The sequence below is a fragment of the Chenopodium album genome, chromosome 1 (genome assembly GCF_948465745.1).
Source record: "Chenopodium album chromosome 1, dcCheAlbu1.1, whole genome shotgun sequence".
Taxonomy (NCBI): Eukaryota; Viridiplantae; Streptophyta; class Magnoliopsida; order Caryophyllales; family Amaranthaceae; genus Chenopodium; species Chenopodium album.
The window spans coordinates 9,033,970-9,046,849 of NC_137834.1; the positions used below are offsets into that span (position 1 = coordinate 9,033,970).

Below are 12,880 nucleotides of genomic sequence, written 5' to 3' on the forward strand. Positions count from 1 at the left end.
TGGCAGCTGTGGTGGAGGGAAAAGGGGAAGAGCAGTCGGGTTTTTATGGGTTTGCGCGAATGAAACAGTGGGTTTTTGTGGGTTTGAACGAAATGAAAATGCTAATGAAAGAGAAGGAAGAAAGGAGGGGGAAGGAAGACACTAGTAGAAAAATTGAAAAAGGCACCGCTCAATGGCCACCGGTTTTTGTAAACCGGTGGCTTAAAAAATGGGCGGGATTAGGCATTTTCAAAATGCCACCGGTTCACAAAGGCACCAGTTCAAACCGGTGGCCTTTATGTTTTTGCCACCGGTTTGAAGTGAACCGGTGCCTTAACTCTTGGTTCAGTTTTCCGCCCTTTTTCCAGCCCATTTTTGCCACCGGTTTGGACTGAACCAGTGGCAAATAGGGGGTGCCTTTTTATTATTTTCTACTAGTGGAAACTTCTACATTACAACTACAATCCATCAATTTATCCTTAAAAATGAAACAATTGTAAGTAGCACACTGAAAATGGACTCCTACATTGAATATGGATTAGGCGACATTGAACATGTATTATATCATAATTTTGATGAAAATCTAAAACTATAAAATTACAAGTATTTTTGTACAAGGTGCATAATTCTTATTTATAATTATCCATTTTTTTTTATAAAAGTACACATTATAAAAAAGGAAAAATTGATGGGAATAATCCCACCTTTGGGGCGTCCGCGAAACATAATCCCACCTTTGAGATGTTTTTAAATAATCCGACCTTTATACTCAATCCGCTCAAAACGGTCTCAACCGGTCATGTGAGGCGGAGGCTGGCGACCAATTTGGATTGGTGGCGGGGCGGAGAGGTGGCTGGGGTTGGGACTGGTGGTGGTGGTTGTTTTAAATTTTTAATTAGTCTAAAAAAAGTTAGTTTTAAATAAGTTAATTAAGTTTAATTAGTAAAAATTATTTCTTTATTTCCTTTAAAAAAAAGTAATAATTATTTCTTTTAAAAAATATAAAAGTAAATTTTTTTTTTTACCAATAACATTGTGACATGTGTATATTAGGCTTAATAAAAAAAAAATTACGTATTCAACCGATTACAAGTCACTTGGGATCATTTTGAGCGGATTTAATATAAAGGTCGGATTATGTATAAATATCCCAAAGATGGGATTATTTTTCGTAGATGCCCCAAAGGTGGGATTATTCCCAGCAATTTTTTAGATTTTATATAAATCGTACATTTTCACATTAAATGTGATAAGCAAAACGTGGCATTTAAAAAAATATAAATAAATAAAAACTATTTGGATATTTTCAACAACTCCAAACAAATCTGTCTTTTCTGTTTTGATATATACACAAAATTACAGCTCGAATTGGGCCATTCACACAATTACAACTTGTAATAACAACTGGAAAAATGTCGTCCCTAAATTGCGTTAGAGGATCCCACATCAAGAAAGATGCCCCTTTTATAAAACCATCTGTTTCATTGACTACGTTATAAATATTTTTTTACCATGAAAACTTCATTAATCTTTCCCTTCCTTTTCATCATTTCTGAATCTAATTCATTGATGCTCCTACGCATCTGATCTTTATCTCTTCAACCTCTGCTCCATATAAGAACAGTGGTGGGTAAATTTCCACCTTAATTACATCAATTAATGATAAAACCTTTAGATATTGTTAATGCTTGTAGTAGCGGTTAAAAAATAAATAAATAAATAAATAAAATAATGGAGTACATGTATTATCGAAATCGCTGATTGGGTTTTTGCTTAATCACTTTTGGGAAGATTGCTTAATCACTACAAATCTATGGAGGTTTTTAATTGTTAATCATCATCGTGTGTGAATCGATAGTAAAAATTTTCTATTCATAACTCCGTTTTACAACAACAATATTGCAGTTTTCTTATTTGATTTTTTTTCTCCAAGTCAAATATATAAAAGAACGGCTGAGATTGCTTCTATAAAATTGAAGGGCTAGGATTACATATAATGACAATGGCTACAAATTTAGTGTAGCTATTGAATAGTCATCCTAAATAAATAAAGTAAAATAAAATAAAGCTAGCTAGTGTTCTTAATTCTTACTCGTTTATGTCATATGCCTATATAATAGCCACACCCTATGAAGCCATAAATCAATGAAGTATCGTATATAGTTCATCACCTCTTATAATTTATTTGTTTTTACTTTTACCTCCTTGCACCAAATTAAAGAGTGATTGTATATTCATCAATATTTCTAATAAAATGAGCAACATAAAAGTGAAGAAATCAACCATGGTGCTTCCAGCTGAGGAGACACCAAAAGGTAGTCTTTGGCTATCAAAGTTAGACATGATCATACGCCAGCCTTACTCACACTCTAATATTCTTTACCTCTATTCTCCCAATAATACAACATCTTCTTCTAAATTTTTTGATACCAATATTTTGGAGGAGGCTCTTAGTAAAGTCTTAGTGCCATTCTATCCAATGGCAGGTAGGTTAAAATTTAACGATGAGAATGAAAGGTATGAGATCGATTGTAATGCAAAAGGGGTCTTGTTTATCGAGGCAGAATCAACTCAAGCTCTTGCCGATTTTGGTGACTACTTGAGGCCGGATTCTCAACTCAGGGAGGTGGTATTCCCTACATGCGACTACTCAGGAGGGCTCTCATCGTTCCCTCTACTAATGCTGCAACTCACCCGCTTCAAATGCGGGAGTGTATGCATTGGCTTCGCACCACATCACCATGTCGGCGATGGATCTACCCACTTTCCATTTTTCAATACATGGGCAAGATTAGCTAGGGGGTTAGACCTCAATATTCATCCCGTTCATGATAGGGCTACTTACGTTGCTCCTCGTGACCCGCCCCAAGTTAAGTTTCGACACTTGGAGTATGAGCCGCCCTTACCACCCTTAACCCCGACGGATTTTTCAGGTCATCAAGCTCGTTTTTACTATTGTCTAATAATGCGCACACATCAATATATATACGAAGTATGAAAGCTTTAAGATTAAACACAATATAGCTTTTCAGTTGAAATTAAATTACAAAACCATAAGATGTTGGCCATTAAAATGAATTTAATGAAACCACGGGGTTTCACAATAGAATATGTCAAGCCTTAACGTATGCTCATGTTTTTTTTTTTCTATAATCAACTAATCAGCCCTTTAAATGATATTCTAACCATTTCAGAATGATATGCACAATTTGAGTTAGCACCTAATGCCTAATTTAACCATTATTGATATATGAATAAATTATGTTAATACTCCACTCCCTGCGTGTTTAATGAAACGTTATGACATTTTGCACTATTTGTCTTATTCACTTTGAATAATATTTCTAATTTATATATATCTAATATATAATATTTATAACATGACTATATTTAGTCTTTTATATATATATAATATTTATAATCGTCTCAATGATTAGCAATACCCAGTCAATTCCCTAGATAAACAAAATTTGTTTATCTGGGGGTATAATTGTCTTTTCATGTATTAGTGGAGGGGTATATGCGTCTTTTCATGTATTAGTTGAGGGGTAAATGTGTAATTTCCTTATCAAACAGTAAAAGCAAAAAACAAACAGTAATTGGACAGCTCACCAAAAGTACTGAATAAATGACCTTGCTTTTTCAATATATTTACAAAAATGTCATCAGATTAACAAAAATTTATTTATCTGGCAGATTAACTTGTATTTTCCCCTTATTAATATTCAACTGTTATAATTTTATTTGACTAATATTTGTGATTTTTATATATATAAGACTAAATATATATAGTCATGTTATAATTATTATAATCGTCTCAATAAATAGCTTATTAATTTTCAATTGTTATAATTTTAACTTATTGATTATAAAGATATTTTCAGTTAAAGTTTTATATGAGATACGTAGAAAGAAGAAACTTTTTTACTGTATTTACTTAAACACGAAAGGATACTAATTAAACAATATTTTACATGATAACTTTTGAGTATAAAAAAGTGACGTATATCATTTTCTATTAGGTGAGATGGTGCCAACAACGGAGTGTATCTTCAAGCTTACTAAAGATCAAATGAACACAATATATCTACTAGCAACGTCACAAATAGTGGGTGATTATAAGCTGAGTACATTTGAGGTGCAAGCTGGGCATGTGTGGCGCACTGCATGCATGGCACGTGGATTAACTGATGATCAAATTGTCAAATTATACATACCAGTTGATGGACGGTCAAGATTACAAAAGTATATGAAGTTACCACAAGGGTATTGTGGTAATCTCCTATTTCATGCAGCTTGTGTAGAAAAGGCAAGACATGTCACACGTAAACCATTGTGGTATGCTGCAAGTAAGATTCACGAGGCACTTAAAAAATTGAACAATATTGAATATTTGAGATCAGCCATTGATTTTGTGGAATCACATCCTGATCTAACGACTATTGCTCGTCGGCCACAACATGCTATGTGTCCAAACCTCGCAATAAATTCATGGGCTAAGTTGCCTATTAATGAAGCTGATTTTGGATGGGGTGCACCTGAATTTACGGGCACTAATAGAATCAAATATGAGGGTCAAACTTACATTACACCAAGCTCAAATGGGGATGGTAGTTTTTTAGTGGCCATTAAGCTTTTCAACTCTCATACAACACTTTTCAAAGAGTATTTCTATAACTTTTATGCCGGGTGTGCTCGTTACTAGAGCTGGTTATTGGGTAGGGTAGCCCAATGATATTAGGATCAGGGTCAAGCTTAATGAGCTCTTAATGGACAGAACCCTTATTGGGTAGGGTCAATATAAGGGTTTTTTCAGTTTAATTGATAAAGAAAACACTCCTTTCGTTTTTTTTTTTTAAAATGTATCACTTTGATTTTTGCACTATTCACATACAATAGTAGACTTGTTTTTTTCACCTCTATAAAATAAATAAATGTTATTATATAATATATCATTAGATTCGTCATAAATAAATGTTATTTATTTTAATTGATATTTGTAGGCCCGTCCATTATCGACCCTCTATTGACTTGCGACCCGTATTGGTTTGACCCGATATTGACCCCATAAAATGTGACCCTCTTTGACCTGACCCACACCGACCTTGACTCGACCCGCCCAATAACCAAATCTACTCGTTATTAATTGTCTGGTAAGAATAATGTTATTTAAGTTCAATGTATGATAACAAATTTGATAGCCATATTTTGATAGATATACTAGTATATGTTATTGTGAAAGTTAGTGATCTGTATCACCTCGTAAATTTGAACCACTATTTTATGTGTATTTTAACCTATTAAACCTAATTTCTAATTCATGTCTCAATTTCTAAATTAAGTCATTTCAAGCTTTTAAACCTTAATTATAATATCTTGACGAAACAATTGAAAGTTATTATTTAAAAGGTTGAAGGTTTTTTTTATTTGAGTTCTAATATTTCAATTGGAAAATTATAAAAAATAATCCCAACTTTCATCAATTTTGGTACAATAATCTAAACTTTGGATTATTCTGGAATAATCCGAACTTTGGGGGGTCTTCTTTTTCTGCAGTCCTAATGATCGGTTACCTGTTGAGAAGGTTATTTTTTTTTAATGTTTTTTAAAAGCCACGTGTCAGCACATGATTAGTCCAAAATAAAATAAAAAAAAACATACACCCTCGAAAATGCCGGAGGGTGGGGGAAGGGGAGGGGAATTTTACGGGGTGGGGGAAGGGAGGGGGGAGGGTTTCGTGGGTGGGGGAAGGAAGGGGGAGGTGTTTCGACGGGTGAGGGTGGTGGTCGGGGGGTGGGGGCGGTTTCCCAGCTGGGTGGGGGATGTTTTCGGGTGGGGGCTGGTGGAGGCTGGTAGAGGGGGTGGTTTGGGTGGGGGGCTGGTGGTTTTGAGGGAGGAAATTTATTATTTTTTTCGTTTCTGATTTTTAATTTATTTTATATATATTTTAATTTATTTTATTTTTGGACCAATGACAAGATGACACATGTCATGGTAACCTCTTATTAAAGGTTGTTGACTTTTGTTGACTGGTTTGGGATTGAAGATAATATAGACCTCCCAAATTTCGGATTATTCCAGAATAATCTAAAGTTGGGATTATTGTACCATAATTAATGAAATTTGGGATTATTTTTTTCTAATTTTTCCTATTTCAATTATATTTAATTTGTCTAAATTAATATTAGCCTTGTATCAATTGGATGTTGGTGTAGTGGTGATTGAGACTACATTTGGTAGTGAGAACCTGTGTTCGATCCCCCACAACAACAATTGAGAGGGGACTGGAACCTAATTATCCAAAACTAATCCCCGAATCCAGACTAGCCCAAAGGGTGAATCGGGTGAAATACATAAAAAATATTAGCCTTGTAGGCCTTGCTAGTCATATGTTAGTTGTTTGTTTGGGTTGGATTGTTGGAGTCCAGAATTGTAATAGTAATAATCCTGGTTCTCTTTCGAACTTATGGTGTTTGTTTGGGTCCTGATATATAATTGGGCTGCCTGATTGATGTTTTATCTCTGGACATTTTGCTTCAGTATTGGGCTTTGATTTTTATTTTTTCATTCATATAGGTTTTGTTTAAATATGTTTGACGGGCTGGCAAACGCTACATGAGCTTGCAATTGCCAAAATTGGATTCAGCACTTGGGCTTCTCTTTAATGTCGTACGGGGGCACAGCAAGTAGAGGTAGTAACTACTACAAACCAAGTGGATCAATTGTAAAGGATTTGGTCTTAATTAAGTTGGTTTGGATCATATTCGCATGAGATTTGGGTTAGTAGTAAAATTATAAATTAATTTTAGTCGCATTTTCCTTGGGTCATTATTAGGGTCCCTAAGTTAGAGACGTAAACCTTGCGAGTACTTTCATGTTCATGTTCCTTAAATTTAAATGAGATCAAAGCTTTCAATCATCTCAAAAATTTATTCAAATTCGATTTGTTTAGAAGGTTATAGTGTTCAAAAAAATAAAAAATATTGATGAATGATTCATTTGTAACTCGAGCTAAATTTATAAATGAGTTTTTTTTTTTTTTTTAAAGTTATTTTTTATTTTGATTATTAAATACTAGGTAGGTTTTTCTTATAGTTGAAATATACACTTTTGACATGATTAAGAATGAACCTTTACTACGTACTACCATTATTTCTTATTATTTGCAACAAAACGGTATTATTTTTGAGACAAAAAAAAAAAAAAAAAAAAAAAAAAAAAAAAAAAAATCATATATTGCAAATAATAAAAAAAAACATAGGTAATACTGAGTACATAAATGCATTTCTCATGAGATTATTATGTGGATGGGTGTGTGTGTGTGTTTTTTTTATTATTTTTTTTATTTTATTTATTATTATTGTACGTGATATACCGGTAGCATCCTTGATTAGCCGGTAAAAGAGTGTTGTGCAGTTAAACCCTCGTTAATTAGCATATAAACCATGACCCTTATCGGCATTACTCTATGCCACGTGGAGAGCTGCTTCTCATCACATAGCATGTCCCTCCGGCACGTGGAGAGCTGCTTTGGGCCACGTAGGCACCTGCTGCCTATAAGGTCGGTGTACCACCTATCTGTATAGGTGGCACCTGCGTGGTTGTGTCTCTATAAATACCCAAGCAAATCCCCATTTAAAAGGTAGAATCTCTCTCTATCTCTCTAAAACACTTTCTCTCTCTTCTTTCTCTTTCTTCTCATAAAAGTACTGACTTTAGCATCGGAGTGGTTATTCCCGAATAACCCCCGGGCTAGCTAATCTGTATTGGCTGTGTAGGTGCGCAATTGGACGGTAAACCATTAACAGCCCTCAGACACTGACGGAAGCAGAATTCAACCGGAATAATTGGCGCTAGAAGGAGGGGGTAGTAATAACTTCTATCGTCCAACAGAACCTTTAGCAGTCATGGAAGGAGGTAAAGAAGCTACAGTACCGATATCGGAAATTGAAAACCGACAATATGATAGCAATATCCTTAATGCTAATGCGAGTAAAACCGTAAACAACATACCAGAGATCGTGGTCGAAGATGAAACTCATCTCCTTTACGGCAACACAACAAACATACCAATAACGCCTGATCGCAATAGAGCGGTAACCCCCGATCCTTTGGAAGGGTTTACCCCGGAGGAATTGTCGATAACGGCTAAGGTTATGCGGGCAATGTCTAAGAAAAGAAAGGAAGCCGAGCTAACGGTGGGTGAGGTACTGGGTGATGTACCGGCAAAGCCGCTAATCGTGAATCTTGAGAGTCAGTTCAATCAGGCAGGACAGCAACCCCCGTCTAGGGCCCGTGACCGAGAGACTATATCGGTTGAACGCCAAATCGCACGGGGCACCCAAGTGGGGGATTCAGGTTCTTATCGACATGAGGTTTGCAGCGGATTGGAAAGGCGGACAGCCAGGGAGATCATTAGGCCAAGGATATCCCCGTTCACACAAGAGGTACTTGATCAACAGATGGAGAAAATAAAAATGCCATCCTGTACTTACGATGGTAAAGGGGACCCCAAGCGGTACGTGGCAGCTTTTGAGAGCCACATGCATGTTGTTATATACCGACACCAATGCTGTATGGTGTAAGGTTTTCCCTACAACCCTGACTGGGGCAGCCTCGGATTGGTTCTCCAATTTGGAGCCAGGGTCTATTGACTGCTTCGAGACCCTAGTGGAGTTGTTCACGGGCCAATATATAAGTAACAGTGCAAGGTAAAGGACATCTGGCGAGCTCATGGCCGTTCAGCAACGAAAAGAGGAATCGCTCAAAGATTTCATTAGGCGCTTCAATAACGAAGCTAATACCATACCAAAGTTACAGCAAGAAATTGTCGTGATGGCCTTGATGAATGGTTTGGGCGACAACGATTTCAAAAAATACATGTCGCGAAAGTCTTTCCCGAATTTAGGGGTAGCGTTTGCCAAGGCTCACGAGTACATAAAGAGTGAGGAGCTGCTAAAAAAAAGCCGTCAGATAGCGTCTGCAGAGCCCTCCAAGAGGCAGAACGATAATGGCCCAAGCACCGAGATGGGCGGGGTAAGCAGGTTGCAGCCGCAAAACCAGCAGAGATCTGGAAGGCCGGCAAGGGGCTTGGGTCGTTACAACAGTTATACGCAGTTAAATGCCCCGAGAGCGGCAATTTACTCAGTCAACCAGAATAAAGAAGACTGGAGTCGGCCGGCGCCAATGATAACAAAGGGCCGAGATGTTAAGAATCACTGCATGTTTCATAGAGACGTCGGTCATTACACCGAAGAGTGTGTTCAATTAAAGGAGAACATTGAAGATCTTATAAGAAAAGGGCGATTGTCTCAGTATCGTACTCACGCAGGTCCCAGTCGGCAGCAAAGTACACAACCCAGGCAAACCGAATACCGGAAGTAGGGGGATTCATCAATGCAAGATGATACCTATAAACAAAATCATACAGAAACATATAGACAGGGAAGCATTCCGACAGGGCGCAAAATTACAATCGATGTCATTACCGGCGGATCGGTATACTGGGGTTCTGCAAGCGGAGCGAAGAAATTTTTTCGGAATACCGGCATATAGTGAACGCACTAAGGATAGAGGAGCGACCCCGACCTTCCCCGATGCTTTCGATATCCTTTTCAGAAGCAGATGCTAAGGGAATAGTTTTCCCTCATGATGATCCGTTGGTACTAGTATTGACGGTTAATGGAGCAGATATCAAGCGGGCACTCGTTGATGGCGGAAGCTCCGCCAATATCCTATTTGCTAGAGCTTTTGACGCCATGAGAATTGGCCGAAAATACTTGACGCTAGTGTCCTATCCCGTGATAGGTTTCAATGGGTCAACGGTAAGACCTGAGGGTAGCATAGCTCTGCAGGTTAGAATGGGAGAAGGTCCGGCAGTTAGAGATGTTATGGCGGAGTTTTTGGTGATCGACGTGCCGTCAGCCTATAACGCTATTGACGGTAGACCTTTAATTCATGACATGCAGGCTGTAGTCTAAACGTACAATTTAACAATGGTATATGAATCCAATGTTGGAACAACAGAGCGTGTGCGGGGGAGTCAAACTATGGCAAGGGAATGCTATGTCTCAGCGTTGAAGCAGTCAAGCCGGCAACCTACCTGCGAACAGACACCGCTTAAACGGGAACGAGTTCCCTCTACACATGATTTGGCAATGGAAAATTTCGATACTCGACCGGTAGCTGCACCACGCCCCTCCCCAGGGGACGAGACCGTAGAGATCGAGTTGCAACCTGGGGTACCAGGAAGGGTGGTGCGTGTTGGATCCGATATGGATGTCGACACGCACTGCCATTTGGTGGAATTATTACGAGAAAGTGCTGACGTGTTTGCTTTCTCGACAGATGAAATGCCTGACATACATCTTGATGTCATAGTGCATAAATTAAATGGTGACAAGAGAGCAAGACCAGTTCGACAGAAGAAAAGGAACTTCTCAACAGAAAAAATAGAGGTTATTCAGTCATAAGTCAACAAATTGCTAGCGGCGGGGTTTATCGTACCCTGCACATATCCCGAGTGGCTAGCAAATGTGGTTATGGTTAAGAAACCATCAGGGAAGTGGAGAATGTGCGTGGATTTTACGGACTTGAACAAAGCTTGCCCGAAAGATTGTTATCCCCTACCGAGGATAGACAGACTTGTAGACTCCACTTCCGGTCACACCCTATTGAGTTTTATGGACGCTTTCTCCGGATATCATCAGGTCAGCTTATACGAGCCAGATCGAGCCAAGGCGGCATTCATCACTGATGTCGAGGTGTTCTGTTACAGGGCTGTAGACACCCATTTGTGTCTCCCCAAAACCAAACCCAGTGATGAGTGCCTTTCATGTCGAATCATAATCGAATGAAACGAAAGTGTGGAAAGGTCTAGTGTTGCGGAAAGTTTTATTTCTTTTTCTCTTCTCCCTGTTTTTGAAAACTTTATTTTAAGAAAACAGCCAATCCAGTTTGGTTGGTCCATGATATGGGTCCAATAGTGGTGTAGTTTGATGGGGCTTGCAAAGACTTTTCCAACGATATATTATAAGCCCAATTCCGATGAATATTGAAGAAATTATGGCCAATTTACTAAACTGGGCCCGGTTTGAGCTTTAAGTACAGCCCAATGATCTAGGGGAGGGCCTAATATGATTTATCATTCCTAATGCAATTAGGAATGGTTTTGGTCTTCTAGAATATTCTAGAAGGTTCTTTTCATTCCTAATTCAATTAGGATTCTTCAGAGTTTTAATTGGATCAAATAGCATTTTCGACTGAAATTATATTATTTTATCTTCCAGTACGGTAAATTTATCAGATTTTCAAAAACGCGTTTAATTCCAATTTGGCGTCCAACCCCAGGCCTTAGCGCCTGGAATCAGGATTGGCGCCAGACGCCAGCATTGGCGCCTGGCGCTAGCCACTTTTTCTGGCGCCAATGAGCCAGGGCTGGCGCCAAGGTGGTTTTGTGGTCTTCAGACTCTGTTTTGATAAATTATCTTTTTTGGATGATTTTCTCTATAAATATCGTATCAAAAACTCCGTTTTCATTCACCGATTATTTTCATCATTTACATTTAAAATTCACCAATTATCAATATTCATTCATCTACTCTTAATTCATTCATTCATCATCTTTCTTTCATCAACATTCATTCTTTCTTTCTAAATTAACTTTGCTTTTTCATAAATAATTCCGCATTCACTAGATCTTGATACACCTAGCCATATTCGAAGTTGCCTTCGTCCTAGACGTGAAAGGTTTTAATTTCTGAGGGTTTGGTCCCAAATATCTTTTTTAATTTAATTGTTTTGATTATTATTTTCCTTGAAGTTACTAACGTGTGTATTTTGCTATTAGAAAGAGGTACGAGGTATCCAAGTAATTGCTTTAATTGATTTATTGATATTATGATGTAGATATCATGTTTAGATTGTTATTTTGATATTCCTAGTATCATGTCTAGGGTATTTTTAATATTAAATATGATTGCTATGATGCCTTTTATTTTCTTCCTAATATTTATTCATGTTAGTATCATGTTAGGGTTAAAGATTTGATTTTTATTGCTTAGTGACATGCTAGGGTTTGTTATTAATCTTGTTAGTATCATGCCTAGGATCTTGTTATTATTATTATGCTTTAATATTAACATGAACATGATTATGATTATAATTGTTATAATTTATGATGATTGTGAATATTATTATTATTATTATTTTGATAATGATTATTTTATTTATGATTATTATTGTTTTGATTATGATTATAATTTTATGATGATTATTATTATTATCATGATTATTTATTATGTTGCTTGATATGCATATTATTTATTGTTATTGCTTTATCACCTTTTATTGCATGTTTAAAGGGAATTGGTACTTGTAATCACGCTTAATAAGATAATTAATAATCTTGTTAGGGTTAATTGTGATTATAATTCAAGTGATCGCCAATAATAGTTTATTTGTGCATTATATTCAACCAACATAGATTAAACAGGTTTAGGGTTAATCCTATTAATTGTATGTTAGTCAGAAAGCGCACATGAATACGAGTAGAATAAAGTAGAGGCTTATTATTAGGGCAGGTTCAATCTCTTTTAGGTTGGATTTGTACCTTCATCCCTGAACCCTTATTTGGTTCATGACCTTATGGAGTTGACGATCCCTTGGATCGTTAAGGGGTGTAACCTTCACCTCGTGAACGGTTTACAAGTTCCTTAAAAAAAACTTGTTGGCGACTCTTTTGCTCTATCTTCTTCTCTTTTGGACGCCACCTTACTTTAGTGTATGATCACAGTGGGGTTCAAGCTAGTGGGATTTTTAAGGGCTTGAAACTATTCCCTACAGTTTTTGGCGACTCCACTGGGGAGGATTTCTATTTTAATTCCTGAATTTGTTTCGGCAA

The 12,880-nt window shown here is 37.1% G+C and overlaps 2 protein-coding genes across 2 annotated transcripts; both read left to right on the plus strand.

The window, feature by feature from the left end:
- The first annotated feature begins 2,001 nt into the window (after positions 1-2,001).
- Positions 2,002-5,174, plus strand: LOC145557738 (anthranilate N-benzoyltransferase protein 2-like). The gene is made up of 2 exons (XM_081618933.1): positions 2,002-2,912; positions 4,002-5,174. Exons 1-2 carry the CDS (start codon positions 2,234-2,236, stop codon positions 4,682-4,684), a joined length of 1,362 nt encoding a protein of 453 aa, XP_081475059.1. The 5' UTR covers positions 2,002-2,233; the 3' UTR covers positions 4,685-5,174.
- Positions 5,175-8,712: 3,538 nt separating this feature from the next.
- LOC145627893 (uncharacterized) lies at positions 8,713-9,959 on the plus strand. The gene is made up of 2 exons (XM_081680235.1): positions 8,713-9,310; positions 9,424-9,959. The coding sequence occupies exons 1-2, from the start codon at positions 8,713-8,715 to the stop codon at positions 9,957-9,959; spliced, it is 1,134 nt and encodes a 377-aa protein (XP_081536361.1).
- The last annotated feature ends 2,921 nt before the right edge of the window (positions 9,960-12,880 follow it).

What these genes read in the sequence shown, in the direction of transcription:
- LOC145557738 (XM_081618933.1), top strand. Translation starts at nt 2,234, where the DNA reads ATGAGCAACATAAAAGTGAAGAAATCAACCATGGTGCTTCCAGCTGAG. An exon ending in AACCCCGACGGATTTTTCAG is followed by an intron (nt 2,913 to 4,001) that starts GTCATCAAGCTC and finishes ATTTTCTATTAG; the next exon opens with GTGAGATGGTGCCAACAACG.
- LOC145627893 (XM_081680235.1), top strand. Translation starts at nt 8,713, where the DNA reads ATGGCCGTTCAGCAACGAAAAGAGGAATCGCTCAAAGATTTCATTAGG. An exon ending in TCAGTATCGTACTCACGCAG is followed by an intron (nt 9,311 to 9,423) that starts GTCCCAGTCGGC and finishes ACATATAGACAG; the next exon opens with GGAAGCATTCCGACAGGGCG.